General features: G+C 56.0%; 1 protein-coding gene across 3 annotated transcripts; it reads left to right on the forward strand.

The window, feature by feature from the left end:
• Positions 1-6,937: 6,937 nt before the first annotated feature.
• Positions 6,938-10,882, forward strand: ZSCAN10 (zinc finger and SCAN domain containing 10). 3 transcript variants are annotated; one of them, XM_041746920.1, is made up of 5 exons: positions 6,990-7,220; positions 7,427-7,694; positions 7,896-7,960; positions 8,138-8,195; positions 9,120-10,882. In XM_041746920.1, exons 1-5 carry the CDS (start codon positions 6,990-6,992, stop codon positions 10,679-10,681), a joined length of 2,184 nt encoding a protein of 727 aa, XP_041602854.1. In that variant the 3' UTR covers positions 10,682-10,882. The 3 variants fall into 3 exon arrangements, 2 of the variants coding, with proteins under 2 accessions (XP_041602855.1, XP_041602854.1); XM_041746921.1 differs by lacking the exon at positions 7,427-7,694 and having other exon boundaries at positions 6,938-7,220; XR_005986558.1 differs by lacking the exons at positions 6,990-7,220; positions 8,138-8,195; positions 9,120-10,882 and having other exon boundaries at positions 7,617-7,694; positions 7,887-7,955.
• Positions 10,883-15,529: the final 4,647 nt, after the last annotated feature.

Genomic DNA, 15,529 nt, shown 5'->3' on the forward strand with positions numbered 1-15,529 from the left:
TCATCTGTTAGGGGGTAACGCTGGGAGAGCGGAGGCAGGAATGGAAGGACTTCAATGTTCATTAAGCCCTTTTCTCAGCAAAGTTACTTTACTCAATAGAAGTCCAAAGGAATCCGAGCTTGGTAGCCCCATGCTGCCCAGCTGTAAGCCTCACGGGAGCAGCACCTGTCCGCTCCGCTCCGCGCCGGGTCCCCAGGGCCAGGGCCGGGCCGCGCTCTGGAGGAGAGCGAACATTCCCCGAGGGAATGCAGGGCGCGAGCGGGCGGTGGGCGGGGAGCGGGGGACGAGCCGAGCCCAGGGAGCGGCTGGGGATGACGGAGACCCAAAGCTAGTGTTGCTCTGGCGTCCGTGCGGGCGCCGGCCCTTCTGCCCGGGTGCTGTTTCCGGTGGTTTGCTCCAGCTGGTCTCTGCTTTTCTGACACATTTCCAGAAAAGGGGGATCACTTCGGAGTCAGAGACCTGGAAATCCGTGCTAACGCGAAGGCCGAGCCTCCCCGCCCAGCTCTGAGCCAGCTGCCCCGGGCCCTCGGTGCGGACTCCCGTCCTCACCGGAGAGCCCAGTTCTTCCCATCCTAGCCGCCCAGGCCCCCTTTCCCGCAGCGCAGCCCCCGCTGCCAGGGCTCACAAGTGGCCACGTCCACAGAGGCCACAGCCAGCCCCGCGCAGGTCGGTCTGGGGGGCGGAGGCGGAGGCGGGGACCGTGGGGAGGAGTCCAGATCTGGGAGCGCCGAAGGCGCCTCCGCCCAAGGGGTGGGGTCTCCGGGCTGGGTCCAGGAGATGGGGGGTCTCCCGGCGGCGCCCAAGAGATGGGGGTGTCCCGGGGCGTCCAGGAGATGGGGGTGTCCCGGGGCGTCCAGGAGATGGGGATGTCCCGGCGGCGCCCAGGAGATGGGGGTCTCCCGGCTCCACCCTGGGGTGGGCTTACCGGGCCGGTAGGTGGGGTTTCGCAGCAAATGCCGGGAGTGGGAGTGGGGTGGGGACTGCGGCGGGCAGAGTCCGGGAGGTGGAGCCCCGGGTGCCGGGCGCGCCCGCTGCGCACTTCCGAGCGCGGGGGCCCGCAGGCCTGCTCCCAGCCCATTGCCTATTTCGTCCGTCTTGACACACGCCAGCCCTGCGCTAGGTGTGGAGGACGCGAAGCAGCAGCTTGTGTTCCGGTGAGGCCCACGCTAGACAATAAAGGGACGAGATAAGCCCAGGAAGACGACGATCCGGCAGCGGAGCCAGAGCGGGCGCAGGGTGTGGCCCCGACGGATCCTCGGGGCTCGCGGAGCGGCGGCCCACGCCCAGCCCCGGGCCACGGAGCAGGTGGCCCGGGGCCCCAGGACAGGTGGTGCTCGCGAGCTCTGAACCGGAGGAAAGTGCCCTCGGCCCCGCGGCCAAGAGCATTAACCCTTAGAGGCAAGGGAAAGGCTTGACTTTGGAGGTCGAGCTGGGCTCAAGGCCAGTGGTGAGGTCACTTCCCCTCCCGGAAGCCCCTGCTTTGTCTTTGGGAAAGTCCGGACAAAAGCCACCTTGCGAGATTCTTAGGAAGATCTCAGGTGGCGCTGATGGTGCGCTTCTTCCCCATCGGGTGGTCCTGTCCTCTTCTTACCCGGGACTGCTCCTACACACATGCGTGTTAGCGCTCTGAGGTCAGGGCCTGCTCCCCCTGTTAACCTCAGCAAATATTTGTCGCATGAATGAAATGCCTAGCAAAGAGCCCCAACGCATAATAGGCATTTTTATCTATTTATTAGATTTTATTTATTTATTCATGAGAGACACACAGAGAGAGGCAGAGACACTGGCAGAGGGAGAAGCAGGCTCCCTGCAGGGAGCCCGATGTGGGACTTGATCCTGGGACTACAGGATCATGCCCTGGGCTGAAGGCGGGGCTAAACCACTGAGGCATCCAGGCTGCCCGTATAATAGGCATTTTTATAGGGCAGCTCTGGTCCCCCAGAAAACACAGGCTGACACACTCCCCCAAAGAGAACAAGACCAGTCCTGATTAGGAGGCAGGCAGTTCTTAACCTGGAGGGGTAGTCAGATTCCAGATTAGCCACTCCGTCCTCATTTCTCTGGCCCCGCCCTCTCCCCACCCCACTCCCAAACTGGAAGGTTAAGGGTTAACTGTAGGAAGCCCCTTCATTACCTGTACGGGACTAGAGCAGGGAACTTCCTGTTTAATTTTCCCGGAGTCCTTTCCCGGTCTGGCAGAGGCTGGCTCTGGCCCTAGGGCCCTCAAAGAACCCCTAGCACTTCCACCTCTGGAGTGGGGACCACGAGTGGTGAGTTGCAGGGAAGCCTGGGGTGCAGGCTGCCAGGAGAGACATAAGGAGTTCCTAGCAGCTTGGAGGGAAAAAGGGACCCTGGGCCTCAGCAATGGGATGGGGGATTAGGAAGCTGGAAACAAAGTCTCGGGGGGATCTGGGTGGTCTATGCCAGCTGGCCGTGCCAGCCAACTCTGCGGCCCTGAAGCTGCGGGGTGAGGTAGTCAAGGAGGGTGGCGGGACTTCTTGAAACATGGGTTTGCTGTACCCACTAGGGAGGGAAAGGTAGGTTCCATGTGCCCCCAGGTGGACCGGGCGGTCTCATCGACTCACCCCGGCACTGGGAAGGGAGCCTGGCCAACAAAAACAAGCCAATCCATCTCTTGCCAGCTGTGTCCAGGGAGAAAGGGAGGCTCCTGGCCCAGGATCACGGCTCTGGGCTCTCCTGCTGTCTGGGTGGGTCTAGTGGCAGCACCTCAACATTTGGCAGGCCCAGCCATTGCTTCCCCACCTCTCCGCTCCAGATTAAGCTGGTCGAACGCGGGAGGGAGGCTGAAGAGCCTCCCACCCCCCACAGATGTGCATATGAACAGAGCTTTTGTCTTGAAGACTGAGGGGGGAGGGAGAGAGTCTCTGGCCAATTTCCCCTAAATTCCGTCTCTTTCAAACCTTTTGGCAAGACCTCACCTGGAGGTTCCGGGCACCCTTGAGTGTGTGTCTAGGCCTGGGGGCCAGAATTTGGCATCTTATTTTTTTCCTGATTCGTGCAGTCATCTTCTGGCTAAAATTAGGCAAATTGCATGGGGCAAGGGGTGGGGCAGGAAATTGGGTCCTTTTCTGCCTCTGAGGTTTTCCATAGAGGTCAAGATCAGTGTTCTTACCTTAAAGAAAATCTTGATTCTACTTGGTGTGACCTTGAGCAAGCCACCCATCCTTCTGGAGCGTGGTCTTTGCCCTTGTCAAATGGAGAAGTTATAATTTACCATGTGGGCTGGGGTGGGATTAAGCAACCCTGAGCAGAGAGCCCATACATCCTTGCACTCCTACCTGCCAGCTGTTATTATAAGGTGACTGATTACCCGTGATTGGTTCTATTATTTTGCTCGTGCCACCAAAACATAATGATACAAAAAGCCCGTTTACTCGAACACTTCTCCGAGAGCTTCTCTGCACCAGACATTTTTGCATGCTTTCCTCAATCATCACACCTGCCAGGTAGGCGTTAATCATTTTCGTCTTATTACCTCTACTCACAAACACTGAAGCCACTCCAGGTACTAGGGGAACAGTTTTGAACGAGACGCGGTTCTTACTTGCCAAGGGCAGAGAGACACCCAACCATGATTGTGGCACAGTGACAGTAGACGGCAAGAGACAGGTTGCTGGTGTGTCGTGCAGTCCCTGAAGAGAGGTGCCAGGGGTGGAAGGTGCCCCATGTGGGGCCAGATGCCAAATGCAGGAAAGAACGTTGGCTCGTAGGCTAGGTAGGAGAATGGAGAAGCAGGAAGGGGGAGGGAGGCTGGAGAGATGAGGGCTGGCCTGGTCAGATGGCCAGGATGGAAGCCTGGGTGTTTGTTTTTTTTTTTTAAGACTTTATTTATTTATTCATGAAAGACACACACAGAGAGAGGCAGAGACACAGGTAGAGGGAGAAGCAGGATCCAGGCCGGGAGCCCGATGCAGGACTCAATCCTGGGTCTCCAGGATCACATCCTGGGCCGAAGGCGGCGCTAACCCACTGCCCCGAAGCCTGGGTCTTTAGCATCCCTATCATCCTCCTCCTTGGGGTGGGAACTGCTTGGCCAGGTTTAAAAAACACGATTTCCTCTTTTCTGCCACACCTCACTGCCCCCGCATGAACAGGAGCTTCAGGGAACCCTTAGCCCCACAGCAATGCCACAAAGGGGCTCAACAAAGCTCTTGGCCAGGCCGACTTCTCCCTGGCTGCATTGCCAAGGCCGAGTTAGCTCCTTAGGCATTTGCCTGTACCTCTGAGCCTTGGTGTCCTCAGATATAAAATGGGTCAGTGATGGGACCAACTAGCTGTGTTGGCTGTGGCCATGTGTGTTCTTGCTCAGTAGTAATGAGAACAGCAATTGCTAGCACTCCTGCACACCCACCATGTGTTGCCCTCCAGGGGCCTGGCCCTGCTCTCCTTCCCCCCTTTACGTGGTGGAGAGTGATGCCAGAGGCTTTCCAACCTTGCCGCTGCTTGGACTGTCCATGCTGGGGGTCAGGGGTCAGATTTGGAAGTTCATTTGTAGCCCTGAGGCAAAGGGGCGGGAAAGGCAGACAGATGTTGGAACTTGGGTTTTTGTTTCTATAAAATAATTTTGTCCAAAATTAAAATATAAAAGTGCCACAAAACTCTGGAGCAGAAGTGCTGGCCTATTCAAGACGACATAAGCCCGCTGGATTGTGCTGAAGGAGGGAACTGAGTCCTCTGGGTGAGGCTGAATTCAAGGCATCTCCCTGTTGGTAGATGTGGGCAGTCCCACAAGGAAACAGTAGCCCCACACCTTCCAGAGGGGTAGACCAAGGAAGAATCCAGAATTAAAAAAAAAAATTAGGGATGCCTGGGTGGCTCAGTCGGTTAAAGCATCTGCCTTCAGCCCTGGTCATGATCTGCGTGTCCTAGGATAGATCCCTGAATGGGGCTCCCTACACTGTGGGGGAGTCTGCTTCTCTCTCTCCCTCTGCTGCTCCCCCTGCTTGTGCTCTCTCTCTAATCAATAAATAAAATCTTTTTTTAAAAAATTAGGGAAGAGGGACAGCTGGGTGGCTCAGTGGCTGAGCATCTGCCTTTGGTTCAGGCCATGATCCTGGAAACCCAGGATCGAGTCCTGCATTGGGCTCCCTGCATGGAGCCTGCTTCTCCCTCTGCCTGTGTCTCAGCCTTTCTCTCTGTGTCTCTAATAAATAAACAAAATCTTAGAAAAAAAATTAGGAAAGAAAGAGAAATGATTGCCTCCACTGCCCATCACCCAGCTCCCAAGAGTGAACCCCCTAGAGGCCTCCTCCGGAGCAGAGCAGTCACAGATCTCTGCAAGTTGTAAGCCTTCGTCTTGGTCTCTCCTGTGGAGACGCACCCACCCATCCCTGCTCTCTGGCTCATCCTGGCCTCTGTCTCTGGTGGGACCCCAGTTGGTGAGGAGATTGGAACCCTGGGTGGGTGTTCAGCTGTGCACTGACCACCTGGCGGCTTTGGCCTTGACTGCTGAGCGCCACCTCCAGAGCCATAAAGTGAGAGTCAGGATGTCTGGTCAAGGAGAAATGAGATGCATGAACCCCCCCTGCCCTCACCCACACATGCACACCTATTATCTTCAAATTTTCAGACTTCCAGAGACATTGAAAGAGCAACACAATGGGGGCGCCTGGGTGGCTCAGTCAGATAAGCTGCCAACCCATAATTTTGGCTCAGGGAGGTGGAATCAAACCCCAAAGTGGGCTCCCTGCTCAGTGGGGAGTCTGCTTCTCCCTTTGCCCCTTCCCCTGCTCATGCTCTCTCTCTCTCTCTCTCTCTCAAAGAATTGAATAAAATCTTTTTTTTTTTTTAAGTTAAAAAATAAAATAAAGACGTCAGGCTCCAGTCCAGGTTCATTCATTTGGATGCGTGGCTGTTAGTTTCCTCAGGAGCAATGCGCCCCCTACAGGCGCTTTTTTTAAAACAACACGGAAGAAACCGTTCCATTGCGAGAATGTCTCGTATTTGCAATTATTCCGTTGTTTCCTTAACGGATCATTTCACTTGTTTGTTTTTAATTAATTATGTATGTATTTATTCGAGCGAGCGAGAGAGAGCACAAGTGGGAGAGGCAGAGGGAAAGGGAAAGAGAACCCCAAGCCAATTCTGTGACGAGTGCAGAGCCTCCAACCCACCCCCCAGATCATCGCCTGAGTCGAAACCAAGAGTCAGGTGCTCAAGCTCAACGGACTAGGCCATCCAGGAGCCCTATTCTCTCTTTTTTTTTAATTGAATAAATGTGATGTATAACACTGTGTACCTTAAAGATGCACAGCCTGGTACTTTGATACACTCAGGTATAATAGTATGACTGCTGGTGGAGTGCTACTTATCACACCACATAATTACAGCACACTATTGCCTGTATTCATCATATTGTGCATTAAATCTCTGGATTACTACTCCTAGTTACACGTTTGTACCGTAAACTCCATCACTCACCCACCACGCCCCTGTCCCTGGCAGTGCGAAGCTGGGAAAGTAGAGCTGGATCGCAGGCGATGGCCCGCTGGTGCAAGGGCCCACGTTTGGTGGTGCCATACTCCCTGTGGCCCAGCATCAAGAGGCAGGGAAACTAAACGGTCCTGTCTCGGGAATGCCAGTTTTGATCCCTGGGGGGAAGTGAACGTGGGGTTCTAAGTGCTGCAGGAGGGAACGTAGAGCCAGAACAGTGTTCTCTGCCTGTCAACATCCTGCTCTCCGAGCCATTACCTCTGACCAACGGGAGAACGGATTCTCGTGAAGGTCACACCGTTAGGCATTTCTTATACCACAGGTGCCACCCGAGAGGGACCAGCTGCCGTGAGCCGTCCCCCAGCTGAAAGATGCCTGAGGAGCCCGTCCCGGCCGCCCGGGAGCCAGAGCAGCTTGGAGCCGTCAAACTGGAAGAAGAGGACGCCGCTGGGCAGGAGGACCTCCAGCACGCCCAGGCCAGGCCCCGGCCCGAGGTGGCTCACCAGCTCTTCAGATGCTTCCAGTACCAGGAGGACATGGGCCCGAGGGCATCCCTGAGCCGGCTCCGCGAGCTGTGCCACCACTGGCTGCAGCCGGCCCTGCACACCAAGAAGCAGATCTTGGAGCTGCTGGTGCTGGAGCAGTTCCTGAGCGTGCTGCCCCCGCACCTCCTGGCTCGGCTCCAGGGCCAGCAACTCCGGGACGGCGAGGAGGTGGTGCTGCTGCTGGAGGGCATCCAGAGGGAGCCTGGAACTGTGGCGCCCCTGGTAAGAGGTGGGGGTCAGGAGGGCCGGACGGCGGGTAGGGAGACGGGGACCTCAGTGCACCCCATTTCCCTCCCTCTGCTAATTCCTTTCTAACCTCCTAACTCCTCTGACTCCCACCCTTCCTTGGTCGCATTTCCCTTGGGAGTCAGTAGGACGCGGATTATCCCCCTGGCCTGCCTGTCGTCTAACAGATGTATTTTGAACAGGATTTTAGTTTTAATACTGGCAAGAACTGTCCCCGTGCAGACATTGCTCTGGAGGGACAGGGAGGCTCTTCCCAGGTCTCCAGTCACAGCCCCAAAAAGGAAGTGCCCTCAGAAGGAACTGCAACCCTGGAGCCACCAAAGGAACCCCCGCCATCCCAGCCAGGGCCCTCCAAGCCTGCTGAGCTGGAGACCTGGAGACACCCCCCTAGTTCCAAGCAACCCCTGAGCCCAGGTCCCAAGATGACATTCCAAGTCCTGCAGGAGACTGGTGAGGAGCTGGTATCCTAGGAAGGTGGGAGCTAGGAAGCCCAGTATGTGCGGGTGGGGTGAGAAGGAGGCAGCCTCCCTCTCTGACAGGGATGGGAGGCAGCTAATGTCCCCCTAGGGGCCCTGGCAGCAGGTGCACTCCCCGTAGCCACGTGGAGGGTAAGTCTGGCTTCTAATAGCTCTTTCTCCTCAGTGCTGACAGTCCCCCAGGGCCCTGTCCTATGGCTGGAAGAAAACTCTCGAGATCAGGAGCTGGCAGCTGTGCTGGTGAGCTGGACTGCTACCCTCACCCCAGATGGTTCTTATGCCCTGGTTGCCCTCAGCCTCTGCGTTGTAGCAAATTCATGTCTTCCTTAATTTAAACCTTAACAGCTCTTCATCCCCCTTAGGTCATAGAGCCCCATTCTCTGTCACCGAGGGTCTCTGCCCATCCTTTTGTTACAGGAGTCTCTGACCTTTGAAGATGTCCCAGCAAAGAAGGCCTGGCCCACACACCCTCTGGGTAAGAGGCCCTTCTGGCTTAACAACCACTGCTCGCTCTTTCTGTTTCAGGAGTGGTCAATGAAGCTCAGGTCCTACCTGACTTTTTGGCCTCTTTGCCTAAAAATGGGCTATTTGGGGGGCACCTGAGTGGCTCAGTCAGTTAGGCGGCTGCCTTCAGCTCAGGTCACGATCTCAGAGCCTCTGCTCAGGGGGGGAGTCTGCTTCTTCCTCTGCCCCTTCCTCCTGCACTCATGCGCTTGTGCTCTTTCTCTCAAATAAATAAATAAAATCTTTAAAAATATATAAAAATAAAAATGGGCTATTTCGATGTGGATTCATTCATTTCTTCCTTCATTAGTTATTCATTTATTTTAGAGGCTCATTGCGTCTGAATTAATCATCAACCCTGTTAACTTTGAGTATTTATTTATTTATTTATTTGAGAGAGAGAGAGAACACAAGCAGGGGGGAAAGCAGGCAGAGGGAGAGGGAGAAGCAGGCTCCCCACTGAGCAGAGAGCCCAACCCAGGGCTTCATCCCAAGACCCTGAGATCAGGAGATGAGCCGAAGGCAGACACTTAAGTGACTGAGCCAGTCAGGTGCCCCTAACTTTGAGCTTTTAAAGTGGATAGTCATTGGGGCACCTGGGTGGCTCAGTGGGTTAAACTTCCAACTGACCTCAGCTCAGGTCTTGATCTCAGGCTAGTGAGTTCAAGCCCCCATTTAGGCTCCACACTGAGCAGGGAACCTACTTTAAAAAAAAAAAAAGTGGTTACTATAGAAAACTTTTTGTTGTCTGTCTGTTAAACCCTCACCTTCTGTGCACCTCCCAGCTTTGCAGGATGCCAGGTTTCTTTCTGCTTTGAGACCTTGAGGTTCAAGGCGATTCCTGGGAGCATCTAGGAATAGGCTTGCCCATCTCCGTTTTCTGCTTCTTTCCTAGGGTTTGAAAATGGAACCCCAGATGAGGAGTTTAAAGAAGAGCCCAAAGGGGTTGCCTGGCCCATTGGCATCTCAACAGAGGCCGGGGCAGATGTTCCTGGGGCGGCAGAAGAGCCCCACGGTCAGCTGCTGGGGCCGGCCCCTGAAGTGAGTGGCACCGGTGAAGGAGGGTCCCCTCCCGACAAGAGTGGCATTCTGGAAGTCAAAGTGGCGGGGGGCACCTCCAGGTCGGAACCAGAGATGAAATTCATCTGCACAGACTGCGGCGTGAGCTTCCGACAGCTGGCCCGCCTGGAGGCGCACCAGCTGCGGTCTCACCCCAGCGCTCGCTCCTTCCCGTGCCAGTGCTGCGGCAAGAGCTTTGGCCGCAGCTCCATCCTCAAGCTGCACATGCGCACGCACACAGACGAGCGGCCGCACGCCTGCCACCTCTGCGGCCACCGCTTCCGCCAGAGCTCACACCTGAACAAACACCTGCAGACGCACACCTCGGAGCCCGCCTTCCTGTGTGCGGAGTGTGGGCAGGGCTTCCAGCGCCGTGCCCACCTCATGCAGCACCTGCTGGCACACGCCCAGGACCGCGAGTCCCCGCGCGTCCCCGAGCCCAAGCCCGAAGCGCGCGAGCCGTCTGTCGTCCTGTGCTCTCACTGTGGCCAAACCTTCCAGCGCCGCTCCAGCCTCAAGCGCCACCTGCGGATCCACGCCAAGGACAAGGGCCACCAGTGCTCCGAGTGCTCGGGCAGCCTGCGCCCCGGCCCCGAGCGCAGGCCCTATGTGTGTGGCGACTGCGGCAAGGCCTTCCGGCGCAGCGAGCACCTGGGGGCCCACCGGCGCGTGCACACCGGCGAGCGGCCCTTCGCCTGCCAGGTCTGCGGCCGCAGCTTCAGCCAGAGCTCGCAGCTGGTCTGCCACCAGCGGGTGCACACAGGCGAGAAGCCCTACAGCTGCCCCCACTGCGGGAAGCGCTTCGTGCGGCGGGCGGGTCTCGCGCGCCACCTCCTGACCCACGGCGGCCCGAGGCCCCACCATTGCACCCAGTGCGGCAAGACCTTCAGCCAGACGCAGGACCTCGCCCGCCACCGGCGCAGCCACACGGGCGAGAAACCCTGCCGCTGCAGCGAGTGCGGCGAGGGCTTCAGCCAGAGCGCCCACCTGGCGCGCCACCAGCGCATCCACACCGGGGAGAAGCCCCACGCCTGTGACACCTGCGGCTACCGCTTCCGAAACAGCTCCAACCTGGCCCGCCACCGCCGCAGCCACACCGGCGAGCGGCCCTACAGCTGCCCGACTTGCGGCCGCAGCTTCCGGCGCAACGCGCACCTGCAGCGGCACCTGGCCACCCACGGGGGCGCCGGCGCGGAGGCGGCGTCCAGGCAGGCCGAGCCCCCCCAGGAGTGCCGGGAGTGCGGCAAGAGCTTCAGCCGCAGCTGTAATCTGCTGCGCCACATGCTGGTGCACACCGGCGCCAGGCCCTACTCGTGCGCACAGTGTGGCCGCAGCTTCAGCCGCAACTCCCACCTGCTGCGCCACCTGAGAACCCACGCCCGCGAGACGCTGTACTAGCCTCGCCTGGGTTCCGCCAGGCCTGCCAGGCGCGCCTCTCCCTCCCTGGTGTCCTGGGCCACCGCTCCGCCAACCCGCTGGTTCTTCCCTGGCCCCGGGGGTGCATCTCAAAGTGGCTAGAGTAACACAGCCTACTTGAAAAATGACTCTTATTTTTTCGAGGTCCAGCCAAACGCGGTTACCGTCACCGCTGTGACAGGGATGCCTTTCCCCCTTCCCTACCCCTAGCACCTACCATAGTACTCAAGATAGAAGTAGGCCCGGAGGGAGTCCACCACCACCCCTACACCCAGAAAGGCCCAGAGTCGGGGGTGTGTGACAGGTGTGCCAGCTGTCAGAGCCAGCTGAGTAAGGCCAAGGAATGCCACCCTACAATTCTAACTTCTCTGGAGTCTTCCCCTAATCTGTGCTGTCCCATACAGTATCCTCTAGCCATATGTGGCAATTTAAATTAATTAAAATGGAATAAAATTAACATCCCAGATCCTGGCTTATTGTGGGAAACCTTGTTTTTGGAATGGAGGTACGACCAGTTCAAAGTGAAGATGCTAGCAGATGAAATGAAACCTGCCTAATGGCCAGGTATGGTCGTGGGCTGGAGACCCCTAACAACCCATAATCCTGTAAACCCAAACCTGGTTTGGCCAATTTCTCCTCCTTCTACCCACCGGACAATCTTGGCCTGTTCTCCACTCTAGAGGATAGATGTTTTTCCAGACTAGTAGACAGGTTTAAAATCATGTGACTTTTTTTTTTTTTTTTTAAGACTTTATTTATTTGGAGATGCCTGAGTGGCCCAGTGGTTGAGCATCTGCCTTTGACTCAGGTCGTGATCCCAGAGTCCTGGGATTGAGTCCCACATCCGGCTCCCCTCAGGGAGCCTGTTTCTCCCTCTGCCTAGGTCTCTGCCTCTCTGTCTTTCATGAATGAATAAATAAATAAAATCTTAAAAGAAAAGACTTTATTCAGGACACCTGGGTGGCTCAGCAGTTGAGTGTCTGCCTTTTTAGGTATCCCTAAAATCATGTGACTTCTAAGACTACAGGAAAGAGGGGTGCCTGGGTGGCTCAATGGTTGAGCATCTACCTTTGGCTCAGGGCATGATCCCGGGGTCCTGGGATCCAAATAAATCTTTTTAAAAAAGGCTACAGGAAAGAAAACAACCTCCCTCAACTACAGAATGCACACACACCCTTCCTGCTTCTGTCTGTGGCTTTTTACCCATACTCTATTTCTAGGTTGTCTTGTTCCTCCACCTAACACATAGCTGCTGTTGAGCAGATTCTTCGAATATAAAGTGAACTTGTCAACAGGGGCTCACAGGACTTGGGGAAACTCTGGCCCCAAATCTGGGAAAGTAGAGATGGTTCTTGGGCACAACTGAGTGGGAAACTCTGAGCCTGGGGAAGGTCTATGCTTTTGGGGGTTGGGAGGAAAGTTGGATAGGGTAGAGAGAGTCACCAGATGTCGTAGAGGAAATCAGACTAATGGAAGACCTCAGAGAAGGAAATTTTTTGAGTCAACAAAGAATGAGAGTAAGGAACTGGGAGGACCCAGATCATTTGAAGGCTTTATTATTTCTTGAGTACCTACTATGTACTAGGAAATATGCTGGGCTATTGAGGAGAACAGGCCTGAAATAGAGGGGGGAGGCAGCCACAGAAGAACTGGGGGAAGGCCATCCCCAGCAGAGGGAACAGCATGTGCAAGCATCCTGAGCTACTGAGCAGGCAGCTGAAGAACACTGTCTATGGGGGAGCTCTGTAGGAACCCGATGACACAAATGGGGGCCTTATAGGCCAAGGTCAGTATATTTGTGATGGGAAGAGGGGAGGGTTTTAGACAGTGAGTTACTTCACTTTGCAATGAAATTGCTTTGACCCTGGTGCTAGATAGATTTGGCTTGAAAGAGCTAAAACCAGGGAGATCAATTAGCGCAGCAGATTACAGCTGCGGCTGAAGCTCTTGCCACACTCCCGGCACTCCTGGGGGGGCTCGGCCTGCCTGGACGCCGCCTCCGCGCCGGCGCCCCCGTGGGTGGCCAGCTTCCTAGAAGCTGTCTAGGCTCCAGATAACGGTAAGCTTGATGGGGCCATGGGGTCATAAAAGCTCCTGATGGCTTCAGCACAGGAGGAGGGTTTTGTCAAGGGAGTTCAGTGTGAAGTCATAAGATGAAGTGGCAGTTTGACACAGGGTCACTTGAAAATGCAGGGCAAAGATCTAGAACCTGGATGCTGACAGCAAGTAGGAAGAGAGGACATGGTCAAGGGGCAGTAAGTGCTGGATCAGGCCCTGGCACTGGGTGACCCCTTGGAGCTGGGGACCCAGGCATGAGATGGGCCTTCCAGTGTAAAAGGCTGTCAGAAGGTTCTCCTGAAAGTAAAAGAAGATGTGGGCTTGCACAGGCCTCTGTCAACAGGAACCCACATATTGGGGTGTCTTTTGACTTGGAAAGAAAGGGCCAGGGTCAATAAGTAACCCCTCGTCCTCTTCCTGCAGGTCAGGGTCTGTGAGCAAGCAGGGTCCTTGAAGATGATCAGGTTATGGTCTAGCCATTACCTCCTGCTGCACTCACAGGTGGCCCCCAGGGAGGTGATTTTTCTAAGAATCAAGAGTTTATTCCTATGATCCAAAGGGTCTGAAGAAGCTGGCGGACAGAGAATTGGGACCCAGGGAATTGGGATGCTGAGTCACAGAAATGCCCCCAGACCTTGAGGTCCCTGGCTCCCAAGCCCCTTCCCACCTGGCCCGTTGTTCTTAGGGCCCTGGAGCCCCACCCCCCACCAGCTGCACCTCAGCTGCTGCCAGACAGTCTCAATGCAAAATCTATGTGCAGGGCCAGAGGCAGGAATTCAGTGGGGGATGGAGAAGCTTGGGGAAAGGGAGGTGGGGCTCGTTGAGGCTCAGTCAGTTTCGGATGAGGTCATCATCTCAGGAAGTCTAGTCCAGAATTGCTTTGGGCTCCAAACTCAGCAGATGAGAAAGAAACTCTCTGCCCCTCCCCACACACTCTTGCAGGCATGGGTATGTGCTATCTCCCTCTCTCATAAATAAATATTAAAAAAAAAAAAAAAAAAAAAAAGAAAAGAGGGATGCCTGGGTGGCTCAGTGGTTGGGCGCCTGCCTTCGACTCAGGTCTTGATCCCAGGATCTGGGTTCAAGTCCCGCGTCGGGGTCCCTGTGGGAAGCCTGCTTCTCCCTCTCCCTATGTCTCTGCCTCTCTCTCTCAGTTTGTGTCTCTCATTAATAAATAAATAAATCTTTAAAAAAAGAAAAGAAAAGAAATGATGAGTTGGCTGCACCCCTCCAGCCCTGGCCTCCTCTCCCCAGTTCCAGCATTTGTAGGCCCACACTAGGCCACAGGCCTGAGTGGCCTGTGGGCCTTTTGCCCTGCCCTAGGCCCTAGGCTGCCTTTCTGCAGGGCCCAGCCAGGGGTCCATCCTCCTTCCCCCTCCCTCCCTCTCTGTGCCCCCCAACCCAAAGTCTCTGATCTTGGAAGGTGAATGGAGTTTCCGTGGCCTGGGGAAGGATGAAGACCCAGGGCAGGAGATGAGGACTGAGAGCTCCTCAGGCCTGAGCTCCCTGCTGCTCCAGAAACAGATTCAGGGTCTACTATGCAGCAAGCAAGGCCATAACCTTCCAGTCCTCAGCACAAGTCCATGACCAGCTGTAACCAGTGTCCCATGTATAGATCAGATTAGAGAGGTCAAGAGACCCCAGCTCAGGTTCATGTGACACATGCCCCGGCCCCACGCCAACCACTGGGGACCCCTGGTCCCAATCCAACAAGCACCTGATTTGAGATTTGATTCAACCAACTTGGTTTTTTTTGAAAGATTTATTTATTTATTCATGAGAGACAAAGAGAGAGGCAGAGACATAGGCAGAGGGAGAAGCAGGCTCCCTGCAGGGAGGGAGCCTGATGCAGGAGTCCGGGGAGGGGGGATTGTGATTCTGACCTGAGCCAAAGGCAGATGCTCAACCACTGAGCCACCCAGGTGCTTCATGATTCAAGCAGCTTTTATTAAGACACTAGAGCCAGAGCAATGGGTCAGACCTGGAGCAGGAGGCTGGCCAGGGGTGGGGAGCAGGGGGCTTAATCAGGCCTGCATGGTGCTCCTGAAGACCTGGGTCACACCATAGTAGAAATCCTGCAACACCTCCTGCAGAACACTGCATATGACCTCCACCACCCTGCAAAAGGTCTGTACGCCAGCAGCCATCTCCCGCACCCAGGCCAGTGCCAACTGCCACTTCTGGTGCAGGTAGCATAGCAGCCTTAGAACCTCAGGGCTTTGTCTTAAAAGCTCTCTTCTGGGTCACAGGCCTCTGGACCCTCCCCTTCCAGAACAGGGACAGAGGATCTGCAGACTCTGGAGCGCAATTCCATCCGCAGCGTCTCAGGAAGGGCAGGTTCCTGCAGGGGTGGGGTGGGGGCTGTTCAGGGTCCCCCCTGGGGGATGCAGCCCCAGGTCCAGTTTGTGGCCCTGGCTGAGGACTCTCAATCTTTGTGAGATTCTGGGAGACGGAAGCCTGCCAATGGAGGCTGCGGCTTTCCTGCCAACAGCGCCACACACGGGAGGACTCAGGCCCGGATTCCTCTCCGTGGCATAAAACACGGCGCTCGTGCGTGCGTGTTGCTGCCCAGCGTCCGTGCCTAGCTCACATGTGGAACTGAGGCCGGGCGGGAGGTTGCCACCTCCCATCCTGGGGGCATCCGTTCACACCCCCACCCCCTCAGGACAGGTGGGGACGGGGAGGGGAAGCAAGGAGGGCCGCAGTGGGCACGTCCCGCTCACCTCACTGTTGCTCTGGTAGTGCAGATCCACAGTGTTGATCAAGGCCTCA

The sequence above is a fragment of the Vulpes lagopus genome, chromosome 3, assembly GCF_018345385.1.
Source record: "Vulpes lagopus strain Blue_001 chromosome 3, ASM1834538v1, whole genome shotgun sequence".
Lineage (NCBI taxonomy): Eukaryota > Metazoa > Chordata > Mammalia > Carnivora > Canidae > Vulpes > Vulpes lagopus.